The sequence below is a fragment of the Rhinolophus sinicus genome, linkage group LG10 (genome assembly GCF_036562045.2).
Source record: "Rhinolophus sinicus isolate RSC01 linkage group LG10, ASM3656204v1, whole genome shotgun sequence".
Lineage (NCBI taxonomy): Eukaryota > Metazoa > Chordata > Mammalia > Chiroptera > Rhinolophidae > Rhinolophus > Rhinolophus sinicus.
Genome location: NC_133759.1, coordinates 22,729,476 through 22,745,637, shown reverse-complemented (window position 1 = coordinate 22,745,637; position 16,162 = coordinate 22,729,476). Strand labels below are relative to the sequence as shown.

Genomic DNA, 16,162 nt, shown 5'->3' with positions numbered 1-16,162 from the left:
GAAAAAATCCTTATGTTCATTAGGACTGATTTCACCTTTAATTTATAAAAATTGAGATCAACAAATTTTATTTGATTTGCTATCAAATAATTTGAAATATTAACGCTCGAGAATCCCCAATCATATCTCTCCATAGTTACAACTCTATTAAACATTGAGTTAGTTCCAGTAAATATCTAATAAAACTTTATACCATTATATCAGCAAATTGTTACCTTAACATTGTGAAAATATAACGAGGGCTTGCAGCATCTTTGCCACCATGAAGCCGAGTTCCAAACTGACCGATAGGCTGAAGCAAGTTAATGTTGTTACTTCCCACAAAGTTCTGAGCCAGATTCACAATAGTCATCATCAATGCTTGCTATAAAATAGAAACAGACAGAATATAACCTTAATATTTTAAATTTTCTATACATATTCCCTAATTTTTATTAAAATCCAAACTCTCACTCCTTTTACATTTCAAAGTATTTATGCAAGGAAAAATACTTTATTATGCTTAATTATCATTTTTCATGCCAATAAGCATAGCTCTTAATTGATCCCAAACTTAATGCTTACTTCTCCATGATGATAAGCAGACATCTCAGCAACAGATCCAGCCAACTGGGCAACTTTTACTTCACGTTTATCATTCCTCTTGAAACAGGTAAATAAAACTTTTCGTTGGCCTGGTTTAAAGCCTAGTTTTAAAAAGAACAATCCTCTTTTAGAAATATTACTCAAAATATAATTGTAATCTTTCTTTTAGTGCTCCATATATTCAAAAATGTTCCATATATTCAAGAAAGAAAAAGATATAGTTTGTTTTGAAAAATAACTGACTAAAAATAATTACTTGAGATTCTGTAACAAAGTGAGTTCATTGTAACACCTCTTTATACCAATTCACTCTATTCTAAAAGTGAAGTACCAATTGAAAGACCACCTTCTGGTCTTACAGAACTGCTCAGCGGCACCAAACTTCTCTCATAGGAGATTCCAAATACTCCTATGCCCAAAATTTAAGTTGTAACCAAAGTAGCAACAAACTACCAATGCGTCTGAAACTATTATTAAATTAAGGATAACTTTTATAAACAAAGCTATTTACAAATAAGGTATTGTGGTAGTTAAGAATGCAGGCTTTAGAATCTCACCAATATGGATACTCTTCACAACTTGGCCATTTAACATGACTTTGCACAAATTACTAAACCAGTAAGTCTCTGTCCTCATCAGTGTTACAGAAATAATTACCTTCCTAACAAGGTGATCATAAGGATTACATGAGATAATGTAAGCAAAGCATTCTACTTTCTTATCATTCTTCTTGCTCTAGACCAGGGGTGTCCAAACATTTTTCAACGTTTTTTACCAAGGGCCATATGCGGTAAAATACACAAACAGCCGGGCCACTCACTCGAGGTGAAGTACGTATTGCCTCACCTTGTTTATTTAAGTAAACTAAATATATTTTTGGAATTTGCTGCGGGCCAATAAAAAATGGATTGCAGGCCGCAGTTGGCCCACGAGCCGCAGTTTGGACACCCCTGCTCTAGACCAATGAGCATAGTAACAAACTTTTAAGTATATGCTAACTATCGTCATCACCATCGTGAGCCCAGAGCATTGCCTAAATAAGATGATAAATATGGCCCCTTTCCTTGAGAATTTTATAACCTAATTGAGGAAGCAAAATTAACACAAGTGAAATAATAGGCACACATTAAAGCAGCTGAGACCTATTTAGACTGAAACTGTTAAAGAAGATTTCATAGAAGGGATGTAACTTAAAGCTAGAACTTGATGGCCAGGTAGAACCATCTACTAGTAGCTGAAAAACCGAGGAACACAATCAACTAACTTGCTAAAAATGACAAAATGAACATTTTAAAGTTCTAGATAGAAAAACAAAATCTACTCCAGTTACCAGATAGCAGTCTCTAAATTTTTTTTTGTCAAGTTAAATAAGTTAAAGTATTGAGGTATAAAGATGTTTTTAAAATTTAGTCTCTGATAAATATTTTAGACCTTATTAAAATCCCATTTTATTTATTTTAGGAAGTCTTCAATGAACTTGGGCCAAATAAAATCTGCCTTTAATTTTCCTGAAAAATTCAAAAAGAGTTTTAAAAGATTCAAATGAAGTAATAAAAAAGATTTCAGTCCTACCAAAATCTCTCTAAAGCAATTTCAGAATTTCAAAATGCATTATAAGGATACCTTAAAGTACATGAAATTAAAATATGAATGAAAAACATTTTTAAATGAAAGTTACTTACCATCAACAAGAGATGGTATAGATCTTTCATTGTCTGAGTTTGAGAAGAGAATCAATTCCTTGTTGATGAAATCATTGTACGTCAAATGCTTTGTTGCTGTGCCATACAAAAATTGCTAAGAGAAAAATTATATAACAATATTGTCGTTATTACTACATCAATTTTAGTCTCTTTCTTTCTTCCCCCAGATCACCACTCTGTTTGACTAACCTCTGGTAAGCCATGTAACCTACGCTGTCTCCGATCTTCCATAAAATTTGTTAACCATTCTTTTCTGTCATCAATCTTCTTTTTACTGAATGCCTGAAAGATTTCAGTCAATGATTTCACACATTAAAAAAGGAAATAAATTTCATTATAAAATTTATAAAGGCAAATAACTATTAGTTTCTGGGAAAGTAAGGGTTTTTTCCCCAATATTCTTTTATCAAAAATACACTTGAACAGAGGTCTTTCAATTAAAGAACGATGAAAGCAAGGCATAATCCAAGTATTCAGGATCGGGCAGAAACATAAAAAATCAACTAGTTTGGGCATTAGAATTCAAAAGAGACTTATAGAAAACCAAGACTAGGAAGAAAGTTACAGGAGGTAGGGGGATAGATACTGGGCGATTTTTTTTAGTTTATTACCAAGGTAATGGCAGCATCATCTTCAGGACCAGCGTATCTAAACAAGATGCGGTGCCTTTCCATATCAGCAAAATATTCCCTTGCTTCTTTAGATGTACTGGTACCCAACCCTGCACAATTTTAAAAATAAAAGTGAAAATAAGCCAGCCAGGGAAAGGCAAAGACACTGTATGATCTCACTTATATGTGGAATCTAAAAAAGTTGAACTCATAGAAAGAAGGACTAGAATGATGGTTGCCAGGGGTTGGGGGAAGGTGGAAATGGGGAGATGTTTGTCAAAGGGCACAAACTTTCAGTTAAAAGATGATTAAGTTCTGGGGATCTAATGAACACCATGGTGTCTACTGTTAAAAGTATTACATTGTATACTTGAAAATTGCTTAGATGTTAAATGTTCTCACCAAAAAAAAAAAAAAAGTAACTATGTGAGGTGATAGATGTCTTAACTAACTTGATTATGGTAATCACTATACAATGTATATGTATATCAGCTTATGTTGTACATCTGAAATATATACAATTTTACTTGTTAATTATACCTCAACAAATCTGAAAAAATGTTTTAAATGAATCATGAATATCAATGGCTGTTTAAAACCATTAGATGAAAAGCTGATGGATCAAGCTGGCAACACCTGTACCAACTGACCAATTTTAGTAGACAAAGAAAGACAAACCATGTATTACATGTCTCCTGACGTAAGTATACAACACTGCCTATTAAATGTTTTTGCCACATACATCTAATCCAAATCTGATCAAGCCTCCAATATAACTATCAGTTAACAGAAAATAAGGGGCAGAGGAACATGCTACATATTTAATGAAACTACAGGGATAATCAGCAAAGTCCAGAATGTGAGAAATTATACAAAACAATACAACTTTTTGAACAAATAAATTGTAATTAAAAAGTATAAAAGGAGAAACATTAAGATTTAAGACACATATATAAATGCAATGTGTGTGGACCTTGTTTGGATCCTGACTCAACAACAACAAAAAAACCACCAAAAATATTTTTAATAAAATCAGGAGAATTTTAACACTGCATGAATATTTGAGGTTATTAAAGAAAGATATCATATGGTTATGGACATTTAAAAAATTATTTTAGAGATACATATTAAAGTATTATAGATATAATAAAATGTCTGGAAGTTATTTCAAACTAATGGCGTGGCAACGAGAAGAGTTTAGATGAAGCAAGATTGGCCATGAAATAGTGATTGCTGAAGGGCATGGGAAGCCTACTATACTATTCTCTATACTACTCTCTATAAAATTTTCTATACATAATTCTTTAAAAATCAGCAATAGCTATTTTTGAATTCTAAAAGAGATAGACATTTACAATATTTTATAATGCTGTCATAAAAAATACATTTATATCAGTAATAATATCACAAAATTTAAATATTTTAAAAAACAAACCTTTGTAGTATTTTATTTTCCAGGCTTTCTGGTTTTCTATATGTTTTTTCCACTCATCAAATTCAGGAATACTGTAGAATGAAAGTTCCTGCTTATTTTTGCTTGCCTTAAATTAATTAAAAAAAAATTAGTTTTTCTGCTACCCTTTAAGACAACAGTATAAAAATATATTAATGTAAATAGTACCTTTACAATTGGAGTAATGAACTCTTCAAGAAAACCATGCTTCAAAAGTGATGGCCAATTGTGATGGATGAAATTAATAAGCAGGCCTTTTATGTGAGAACCATCTTGATCCTAAATAAATGTTAGTAAAGAGTGCTATAATAATTTTATGAAATATACTTATATAACCAAATTTTTAAAATGTATGAATGCAGCAAAGAGACAAAATTCCATTCAAATTTCAGAACTACATTTTTAAAAACAGTAGATAATATTCTTTAGAAAATCACAGTAAGAAATTTTCTTAAAATTCAAACAGAGAACATAGGTAATGATAGATTGAATTTTCCTATCATTACAAAATACATTGTTATATCTGTTTTATAGTTTACCCAGAGTTCACTAAAAACGATTTAAGGATGGAAATACATCAAACATGTTTATAATGCCACTTCAGGAGGCAATGAAAGGCAAAATCCAACGAGAACAGGTATTTACAAGTCTTCCCTTGACATAAAACCAGCTAAATTTCTGCTTAACACTATATAGCAGCTTATTCAGCTGAAGATTTTCTCTATAAATGCTTTTAATTAGAGTACATAAGAAAAAAGCAGTTGGATGCATTTTCAATTTTCTAGTTCTTTACTAATTAATGCCCTTTAACTATTCAAGTCCTCCTAGTTTTTGTGCATCCCAAATTATGCCATCATATACAAATATTAACCATTATCCTAGTGGTTAATCTTTCTCACTTGTAATTTTCATCCTTTCCTTCTTACTTATAGGTAGGCTTCAACACCATAGTACTACAGTGTGTTACACTCTTCTCATATTTATTACATTTTAAAACATTTTAAAAATAACTAACCAAAAAGATGACTACCCAATAAATTAGATAATGTAAAAGTGCTTCACACAAAAACAGTGCCGTTAAACAATGTTTCCTTCCCAGTTGATATACAATCACTTTCACTTGTACAATTTTGGAGAAATCTCATGAAACAAAATATAAAGGACAATTGAAAAAGATTTGAGTTTTAAGTATGTGGCAACTATTAAACCAACCTGATCAGTCATAATCATAATCTTTCCATAGCGTAAAGTTTTCAGAGATTCTGCATCATCATAACTTTTTTTGTATTGTAGACCAACTATTTTAATAATATTGTTTATTTCTGCATTTTCCATGATCTATAGATGAAGGAAAAGAATTGAAAGCATTTTAAAGTGTTGAAATATACAAAAAGTGAGTCACAATTTACATTTAAAAATTCAATTGTTTTAGTAAATTATGAAAATGTCATATACATATGTGCGCATACATACATGTATATACTAAACATATACCTGTTTATGAGAAGCTTCCCGTACGTTAAGAATTTTTCCCCTGAGTGGAAAGACTCCATATCTGTCTCGACCAATTACACCTAATCCAGACACAGCCAGCGATTTGGCAGAGTCTCCCTCTGTTAGTATCAGTGTACACTCCAGGGAATGTTTGCCACCTGAGGGAAATTTAAAAAGACATATACTCCACAACCTTAATTTTACCAATGAGAAAAATGAAGCCAGAAAAATTAGTAATCACAATGGTGATAGCAAAAGACTGTAAGAGTCACCTTACATTATGCTCAGGGTTAGTTTAAATACTAAGTATATTTTAATTCCTATCCCCTGAAAATTAGTAACATGTGGCGCATGTGGCAATTTTATGAAGTAGAATTACACTCTGAACATAAAATCCTATAGTCTAACTATACGTGGAAAATGAAAATTTTCTGTAACTGGATAAAACTTAAATCTTTAAAAAAATCTAAATCTTACCAGCATCATTGGCATCATCCAGTTTTGGAATACCTTTGATTTTACTGTATTTTACTGATGAACACTTCTTGTTCAACTGAGTCTGCGCCTTAAATTTCACCCAATTCAGTATACTTTCTACAATGCCACAGTTAGAGGCCTAAAAATCAAAGAATAATGATATACAAACAAGCCAAACAAGCCAGAAGTTCATACAGTTAGCTAAAATTAATGTAATACTTGGAATCCGTGCAGTTATAAGGCAAAACAAAAATGGAAATGATAATAACAATGATACATGTTGAATTTTATTCTAACTACAGTAAAACTAACTCAAGAAGCTATTTTACTGAAATATAAACACATGTAAAAAGGGCCACTTCACTACAAATGAAAAAATTCTATTGTAATAAATTCCAGAGAAATATACATAGCTTGTTACAAGTTAATTTTACTAAAATTAACACAGTAAAAGCTGATCCACCCATGAATTTACTAGCTAGTAAATTCTAGACACTGACATTTCTGATATTTCTCAATGCAAAAATGTGAATTTTGACTTCGCTACGAAAAAAAGATTAACACGAAGAGAACATGAGGATAAACTCAAGAACTTAAGAACAGTACTTAGTCTTTAAACTGTTGATGAGTATTTCAACATTATATATTGTGTGCCACTCTGCAGTTAATGTGACAAGATGTTAACCCAAAAAGAAAAAAAAGTGAAGCACCTCCAAATTGGAGTTATTTTTCATCATCCTGGGTAGTCTGATTTTAGCTGTACGAAATAGTTTTCTGGATGTTTGAGATATAAAAAGAGGTAAAGTATATTGCCAAACCTAAACTTAATCTGAAAAAAAAAAACGAAAAACTATAAAATCTAAAATCAAATCACTTCATAATGAGAACTTTTACGAGGGCAGACATTTGGGAAAGCATTAACATAGGGTCATTTGTATTTAGAATTATGATCAGATCCAAAAGTACATAAACTTTAAGCTAGAACCTCAAAAATAAGTTGTTTTCATTTGTGAGAACCTACCTTTGAAATTCCAATAATGGATTTTGGTAAATATGTTGTCACTGTCGTAATCACACTCCTCCACCAAACTATAAACTTCCAAAGTGGAGGGCTGTAATTTATTCATCCTTACATTCTCAGTGCAAACACATTTGAAGGCATTCTGCATATGCTTATCTAACATGTTTATTGATGCTACTGCTAGACAAGGGAACTGAGGCAAATGTTCCCTTTTTATAACTGAGGCAAGGCTCAGTTATAAATCTAAGATTACTTACACTCTCAACTTGTTTCAGAAATGTTAAGCCGGCCTAAATATGTACAAAGTAAAATAAAATTCTAAAATAGGTAGAATATAGTAAATTTTATTACACACGTTACCATAATTTAAAAAAAAAAAAAAAAAACATATAAAGGTAAAAATCAGTAGATCAAGTTGAAATGAGTAGAAAAGATGAAATCATTAGCCCTATAAGGACCTGAACATTTGTTAGAGGGACATCTGGCTTTATACTATACTGGTCAATGCAAAGCTAAAAACACAATTAGCTGCATGATTCCCTACTTTAATTCTTGGCAAAATAATCAATTGTTTGATGAAACAAAGTCTACCCTTCGAAGTTTGCAGAATTAAGTATATTAGTTTGTAGTATAAGTATGCCTATACTACAGTTAATATAAGAGAGAAACTAATCACAAATAAGGACAGAAAACTACTTAAACAACTCTCAATAACACTTAAAAAACAATACAAATTTTACTCACTGCTTTGAAAAACTTTTCTGACAGTTGGCATTTAGACCCAAAACTTTTGGGCTGCAGAGTCATATTTTCTTTAGTCTGAGAATCAAAAGTTGGATTTTCAATAAGGCAATTAATAAAAACCCACATATGGTTTTTTACCTGTTGAAAACATATAAAAAAAAGTCAACATCGGAACAGATATTATTTAATAATTCAACAGAATATATAAAGCTTCACTTACTTGAAATGGTTTCACTGATACACCAGCTTTGTTCTTTTTCTTGACTACTTCAATCAATTTACTGACAACTTGATCTACTACGTAATCCACGTGCCGTCCACCCTAAAGAGGAAGAAAAAATAAAAAGAGAGAATACAAAATTTTCTATACTTAGGGTAGCAAAATATTTATGTATTTATTTTTTTCTAGAATGAGTATTTAAGTCTTCACAATACTGACTTTGTGAAGTCAGTATTATTAACCCCATTTTCCAGAAGAATAATATGAGTCTCAGAATAGCACAGTTGGGATTTAAACAATAAATGCCTCTTTGGCCATACAGCCAATTAGCCAACTTCATACAAAGTAAAAACAATTGCTTATGTTATATGTCCAATGGAGTTCATCAAGGTAATGAGAAAGTAAAAATAGCTTAAACTAAAAAACTCTGCCCTACTATTCATGAGATTAGAATAAAAGACATAGATAAAGCCAGCTGCAAAATTAACAGGAAACATTATTTCCCCTTAGGACACACTACAGCTGTAAAATGTCACAACAACCTCTTTCCTTAGGTGACTATTGCTTTCTTTCTTTCTTTTTAAATTAAAATGTATTGGGGTGTCAATGGTTAGTAAAATTACATAGATTTCAAGTGTTCAATTCTGTAATACATCATCTATATATCACATTGTGTGGTTTGTGATATTAAGAAAAAAGAAAAAGCAACAATAAAAAATACATATTTGCTTGTATATGCTAATAAACATGCCCATAACTAAGAACGAATACTAAACATTACTTAATACTAAGAGGTGAGAACCATTTGGTCAGGAGACAGGAGTGGGAAAGATAATTCATAGTATACATTTTATCCATATTTTTTAAACAATGTGGTAATGTATTCTGTGTTCTAAAACCTTAAATAAATTTATGTATTTAAAATTGAAAAAAAAAACAACTGAATGAAAAAGAGACACTGAAGTAAGAATGAGTACTGTCATGGTGGTGGTAATGATACGCACAAGATTTAAACTTAGGGACTGTGGCAACCATTGTTAGTTGTCCATCCAACATCCATTCTCCTCTTTTACTTATTGACAAACCCAAATTTGTTTGCTTCTAACTGGCAACATGCCCGATTAAAAAGATTCACCAATCTGGACTCCCTTGAAACTAGAGGTAACCATTTGACTGAGTTCTACTCAGAGATGTTAGTGGAGGTGTACTGGATGGTGCTTCCAGGCAAACTATTGTATCCTTAATAAAAAGGGAGTGATTTAGTTGGCATATGCAATTATCCAACCCCAGTCTCTCTCCCTAGAATTCAGAAATGAGATTCAGACATACAGCAGACATCCTAAAAGGCATGACAATGAAAGCCAGATGCTAAAGCAGAAAAGAAAGCGAGGAAGAGCATGGGATCCTGATGACACGAGAGTTAGAGTACTAAGACTGCCTACCCCCAGTCCCTCGTTATAAGGGGAAAAATAAAACTATTACATGTTTATGCCGCTGTACATTAGGTTTCTGTTACATATAATAAAATTATAATGGATGCCAAGATTTCTGTTGACAAGAGAAAATGATGCTAGATTATAAAATACTGAACATTAAAAACTTAAAACTTGAACAAGAGTGACAAAGTGATAAATCACAGTTTTATATTATTCTAGGGATACATGCTTATATTACCTAATACTTTATTATGGTCAATGGATAAAAGCTTCTCAGTGAGAAAAATTTCATCTGATTTTAAAATCCAAAAACCTACAGAAGAGGCTTCAAACTCCTTAAAATGGCAGATAACACATTCTACAATCTGACTCCCAGACTCATCTCCTATTTGTCTTTCTTCTACATTCTAAATTCAGAATGCAGAATAAAGAATTTATCACTCCAAATTTCATAAAATATAAATTATTCAACTGTAAACACCATATACTTATTTCTCAACGGATGTTAAATTATAACACAGCTATTTCACAGAAAACAAGCTTTCATTTCCATAAGTCAATTTTTGATTTCACAAAAGCAGATTTGAGGGTTTTTTTGCTGTTGTGATTGTTGGTTATTCTGCTGTTTTTAATGAAGCATTGTTCTACCAATGACACAGAAACAAAAAAGAATTAGCAGACTTACTTTTGTTGTTGCGATACTATTTACGAAGCTGATTTGCTGGAATCCTTTTTCACTCAACGTGAGACAAACATCCCATCTTTCATTTGCAAGTTCATGAATAACTTTCAGGGCCACTCCAGTTTCATCCAATTTGTCTTTCACATAAAGATCTACATAACTTCGAAATCCATTTACCTATTAATTTGAAAAACAAACACCATAAACAATCTTATATTGGTGGCTCAACTAGGTGAACGCTCTCATTTTTTATTTCCCCTCATTCACAACAGCTCTTAACTCTGCAGATCCAAACCTTCATGACTTTCCCCTATTCTACACCTTGATCTCTACACCCTTTAAAAAGCAATTCATTTTATATGTACTAGATAAAGAAAGGTTATGAATGGATAGCTGGACAGGTAAATTACTATAAAATCTTTCAAAAGTTTATGTCCTAAAAATGACAAAGTAGACTTTCAGTTTGACTTCAGACATGGAAATGACTGAAGAAAGGGGAAAAAAGAAGAAAAAAAAAGTTTCTCCCCTTACAAGAAAAGAGCTGGTCAGACAACAAATTAATTTTTCATGAACCCTCAAAAAAATTGAGATTACAGCACATCTGGCCACCATGAGTCTGAAGAGAGGCAGGTGTCTGTAGGAGACTCAAAACCTAAGCATTTGCTTAACTGGGGCAGAAGCTGTCTAATGTCATATAAGCCAGTAGGAACATTAAACCAGAAATTTTCACAAATTGCTATAGGATAAGTGTGGACTAATACGAGTGTATGAAGCACCTGAGGGCTGTCGTCGTAAGGAGTTACTACTCTTTTGCAGGCTTTTCCTCCAGGAGTCCCAGCAGGTTCTCACAGGGAAGAATCTAGAAAATGTTGCCCCCATGGTGCTGGGGGGAGGAGAACAGCAGCCACTGGGAAGTCCATCCAGAACCCATCTCCCCTACCAATAAAACTCTTAATTTGCCTGGGGAAGGACTGTACTGGAGAGCATTGGTGAAACAGCACTGCAGCTGGAAGAAAGTAATTCTGCCCAGTCCTACCCCATCCTGCCTCTGTATCATTTAAGTTATAAAAAATAAAGACATTCTGCAGAGCAGGGAACTTCGAAGATAATGAAAGAAAACACTATTGGATAACTGCTGCAGCTAGGGGAAGAAAATAGAGGGCAGAGGAAAAATCTCTACCTCTAGAGGAGGGATAGAAACATCTGTAAAGGCCAAACCCTTAAGACACAGGTCCACTGTGCACTCCAAAGTCTGAGATGTAATCAGACATGAGAGTTTCCCACAACCCACCATCATGCTAACAGGCCTCAAATAATAACAGTGGGCTTCAGCTGGGAGAGATCAAAGAGACAGACCCTACTTGAGGGGCAGCTGAAAGGGAAGGCCCAAAGCAAAGATGAAAGATAAAAACAAGGAAGAATTTGAAGTCTCTGGTGCCCACAGCAACAAACCAGAACACTAGTAACTACAGCAACAACCAACAGCAAAATATGGCTCATTTCTTATATAGATGAACATAAATCCTTATACTAAAACCTATTTACTCAGTATCTACTACCCTATACAACATAGCTGATTTTCAAAAAAACTTAGAAGGCATGCCAAAAGGTAAGAAAACACAGTTTGAAAAGACAAGGCAATCATCAGAACCAACCTCAGATATGTCACAGGTATTTTAACTATCAGAGCATTTAAAATAACTATGATTCATGTTAAAGGCTCTAATGGAAAAGGTAGACAACATGCAACATAAGCAGAGAGATGGATGCTATAGAATCAAATGGAAATGCTAGGAATCAAAAACAGAAGATATGAAGAATGCCTTCAGCAGGCTCATCAGTAGACTTGACACAATAAAAGAAAAAAAATCTGTGAAATTAAAAATATGGCAATAGAAATTAACCAAACTGAAACACAAAGAGAAAATAGAGTAAATAAAGCAGAGGAAAACATCCAAGAGCTTAGGACAATACCAAACCATATAACGTATGCATAAATGGAATACCAGAAGAAAAAGAAAGAATAGTGCAGAGAAATATTTGAAAAAATAATGGCCAAAATTTTTCCACAATTAGTGAAAGACACCAAACATGAGATCCAAGAAGCTCAGAAAACACCAAACAAAATAATGCGAAAACACACATACACACAAAAACACATACACACTGAAGCATACCATACCGAAAACAACAAAAACAAAGAAAAAATCTTCAAGGCAGCCAGAGGAAAATGAAACACCTTACCAACAGAGGAAGAGGAAGAAGGATATGAACTACAGCAGACTTCTCATCAGAAACCATGCAAGCAAGAAGACAACGGAGTGACATCTTTAAAGTATTGAAAGAAAAAATAACTGTCAACCCATAATTCTGTATCCAGTGAAATTCTACAGCCTTTGAAAGTGAAGGAAAATAAAGACTCTCTCAGACAAAAATAAACTGAGGGAATTTATTGCCAGCAGGTCTATCCTGCAAAAAATGTTAAAGAAAGAACTCCAGGCAGAAGGACTATGATTAAGATCAGAAACTTAAATCAACACCAAGAAATTAAGAGCACTGGAAATGGAATAAAGGTAAAAAATAATCCTTTATTGTACTTTTAACTGCTCTAAAGTATAAATGACTGCTTAACGCATTAACAGCAACATCACTAACTGTGGAAAATTTCTGCCATCATTTTTTTCAAATGTTTCTTCTGCCTCATTCTCTTTCTTCTTCTTCTTCTCCTGGTGTTAACAGCATATGCAAAAGTGAGAGGTATGATGACAATGATACAAGAAATGGGAGGGAGATCCTGAAGATACACTGTTATAAAGTCCTTTTGCTCCATATGAAGTGATACTGATAAATTATTTGAGGGTGGACTAAAACTATTTACAAATGAGCTTGAAAACCGTAGACAACCACTGAAAAAGTTTTTTAAGCAGGTAAACAGAGGTGGTAAAATGGAATCATTAAAAAAGAAATTGCTTAATTAAAACCAGAGAAGGCAGAATAAAAGGAAATAAGAAACAAAGGACAAATACAGTGAAAACAGCTAGCAAGATGGAAATTTTCATCCAAATATATCAATAATCACTTTAAATGGAATCATCTACACAAACTGGTTAAAAGAAAGAGATTAGGCTTAAAAAGATCTAACTATAAACTATAAGCCATCTACAAAATAACCAAGCGTTAGCTATTTCAGATGACACTTACAGGCAATTTCTTTCCATTAAACATGACCTTGACCCCTTTGCATGAACCAGCCAGATCATAAGCTCTTCTGGTCATGAGGGCCACAATATCCTTGTCAAGTTTTTCCATCTTAAATTTGGACAGATCTGGTTGGAATGTTATGCATGTGTAATCTTCACCATCAAAATGTTTAATTTTGGCTTCAGAAGTCTTCATCATATTATTCATCCATGTCTTTAAAAGAAAAGATATTCAAATATTTCTTTAATGCCTTTGTATTTTATAATACATAAAGACTCAGTTCATGGAACACATTTACCACAACTACATCCATTTTCAGCTTCACAACAAACCAAACAAATTCTTTAAAATTATACTATTAAAGATGAAAAAATTTTAAATACTACTATTATAACAACCTAATGTTGAAAATAAACAAAATAAACTGCACAACTTTATACACTGTTAATAAATTATTTTTCAAATTCTTTAACATGACCATATAGAATTTTACAAAAATAAATAGGCATGATGTTTTCCTGAAAAAATTATTTTAGTTTATTTAAAATTTTAAGCTATTTTCAAAGGCTTACAACAAGAGTAAAATAAAATTTTGAAATATGAATTCCATGAATCAATGAGGAATTTTTTCAAACATTCTAAGTGGATGCATTTCAACTAGTCTTTGAGGTTCAGGACATTGTCATTAATACTTAACTAGATTAAAAGAAAAGTCTTAAAGTATTTTGTTTTAGGAATGGAAGAAAGTCAGGCTTATATAAAACCTCACAGGCATTCTGAAGTCTTTTTTGCTTTGTGACTTGTTTAACACTTTAAAATAAATAAATACACACACACACACACACACACACACACACACACACACAGACATCATTGTAATTTCCCTAAGGTTCTATTATCTTAGCAAAGCAACAAAACATGAGTATTAAAAGAAAAAATAAAGAAATTAAACTCATTTTTATCATACCTGCTTAAAACTATGTTTGTATTCTTTGCAAGCAGTTTCTACTGTAAACTTTGTACTGAAAATATTACAAAGTTTTGCACCATAACCATTGCGACCACCTGTAAGAACAATTAAATGTGAAGGTTTAATAAAAATAACTTTAAAGGGACGTAGTTAACTAACCTAGTATAGGGCAGGTCTGTACAAAACAGTTTCACTTACTGCATTATCTTACCAATCATTGATTGAATATTTCAGAGTATAAATTGTTTTCTTTTAAAAAGAAGTACAATATGATTTAGCACATATAGTAGTATAATTAAAATATGCATTCTGTAGATTAATTATCTTCGTCACAATTTTTTAAAAAATTAATCTTGGTATCTCTTATAACCCAGTAAGTCTATGTGAATGTGAAATCTGAGCTTTCTATCAAAGTCACTTCTCTATTACAAATTTTTAATCTATATCACTTCCTAGAGCCTTGATTTTGAAAAACAACAAAACAAAACAAAAAACTATCAACGTACGTGGGTAATGTAGATAAGTAGGAAAACATTTGGTCTGCTCAAAACATTTACAACTCTATTTATAGAGTTAGACTTTCAATCTTGATCCTCTTTAAAAGAAGAGTTTAAAAGTAATTTAACTGATACCAAAAGACATGGTGTTTATGGAATAAAAAAAACTCACATATATAGGAATCACACACCTTACTTTCATCAGTAACTCAAAACTCAGTGTCAACCAGGTTAGAGTTCCAGGAGTTTTAGCATACATAAATGCACTATCAGAGTTAAGCTTTGAAACTGTCTCTGTTAGACTATACTCAAAACAATACTTATATACATGATAGTTTTTTACAGATATTAATTGTGAAAATAATTTTTTCTCACAACTATACAGATTTTCTCTTTTGTCATATTTTATATAGGAGCAGTAAGAGATTTTAATAAAAATTTTGATGAGCCATTTGGACTTTACCTGTTACTTTTTTCTCATCATCGTCATAGTTACTGGATGTTAAAAGCTGTCCAAAAATTAATGCAGGAACATAAACTTTCTCTACTTTGTGTTCTACTACTGGAATGCCTTTCCCATTGTTCCAAATGCTTATAATGTTAGATTCACTGTAAATAAGCAGAATTTAGAGCTTAGTTTAAATATGTATTAATTAATTTCCATTAAAAAGTAAAGTAATCCAGAATAAATCTGAATGATTAAAATCAAAATACCAGTCATTACCAATTGGAAAACACTCACTCATCTTTCAAGAAACTACTTGCTGAGGACACACATTTCTATCTCTGAGTTATAATTCAAATTAGGATCACTAAGATCTGCAAGTAATACTGCAAAATTTCTCAGGAAAAGAAACTCTTCTTAATCTCCCAGAAAACCATAACAGCAGTGAGGCTTTTACAAGAAGTCAGCCAGAGATTCCATTTTATTTTCATGTACATTAGCCAGGATCTTCCTGCTTCATTCTACCACGATACCACCTGTGAACCAAAAGCTCTGCAGAGCCAGCAGCCATTGCCATTTTTATTTCCTACCTAACTGCTGCAGCAGCGTAGATGAAAAAAGGA

At 32.3% G+C, this 16,162-nt stretch overlaps 1 protein-coding gene across 2 annotated transcripts in view; it reads right to left on the bottom strand.

Moving 5' to 3' along the window:
• Positions 1-16,162, bottom strand: part of TOP2B (DNA topoisomerase II beta) — a 52,887-nt gene that overhangs the window by 23,138 nt on the left and 13,587 nt on the right. For both annotated transcript variants that reach the window (XM_019745271.2, XM_019745269.2), the window contains exons 5-20: positions 15,558-15,703; positions 14,595-14,692; positions 13,628-13,840; positions 10,430-10,603; positions 8,309-8,410; positions 8,089-8,226; positions 6,324-6,462; positions 5,847-6,004; positions 5,565-5,690; positions 4,521-4,631; positions 4,335-4,440; positions 2,900-3,009; positions 2,478-2,570; positions 2,268-2,382; positions 565-686; positions 216-364 (exon numbers count right to left, since the gene is read on the bottom strand). In XM_019745271.2, coding sequence (XP_019600830.2) covers positions 216-364; positions 565-686; positions 2,268-2,382; positions 2,478-2,570; positions 2,900-3,009; positions 4,335-4,440; positions 4,521-4,631; positions 5,565-5,690; positions 5,847-6,004; positions 6,324-6,462; positions 8,089-8,226; positions 8,309-8,410; positions 10,430-10,603; positions 13,628-13,840; positions 14,595-14,692; positions 15,558-15,703 — 2,100 coding nt within the window. The remainder of the gene's footprint in view (positions 1-215; positions 365-564; positions 687-2,267; positions 2,383-2,477; positions 2,571-2,899; positions 3,010-4,334; positions 4,441-4,520; positions 4,632-5,564; positions 5,691-5,846; positions 6,005-6,323; positions 6,463-8,088; positions 8,227-8,308; positions 8,411-10,429; positions 10,604-13,627; positions 13,841-14,594; positions 14,693-15,557; positions 15,704-16,162) is intronic.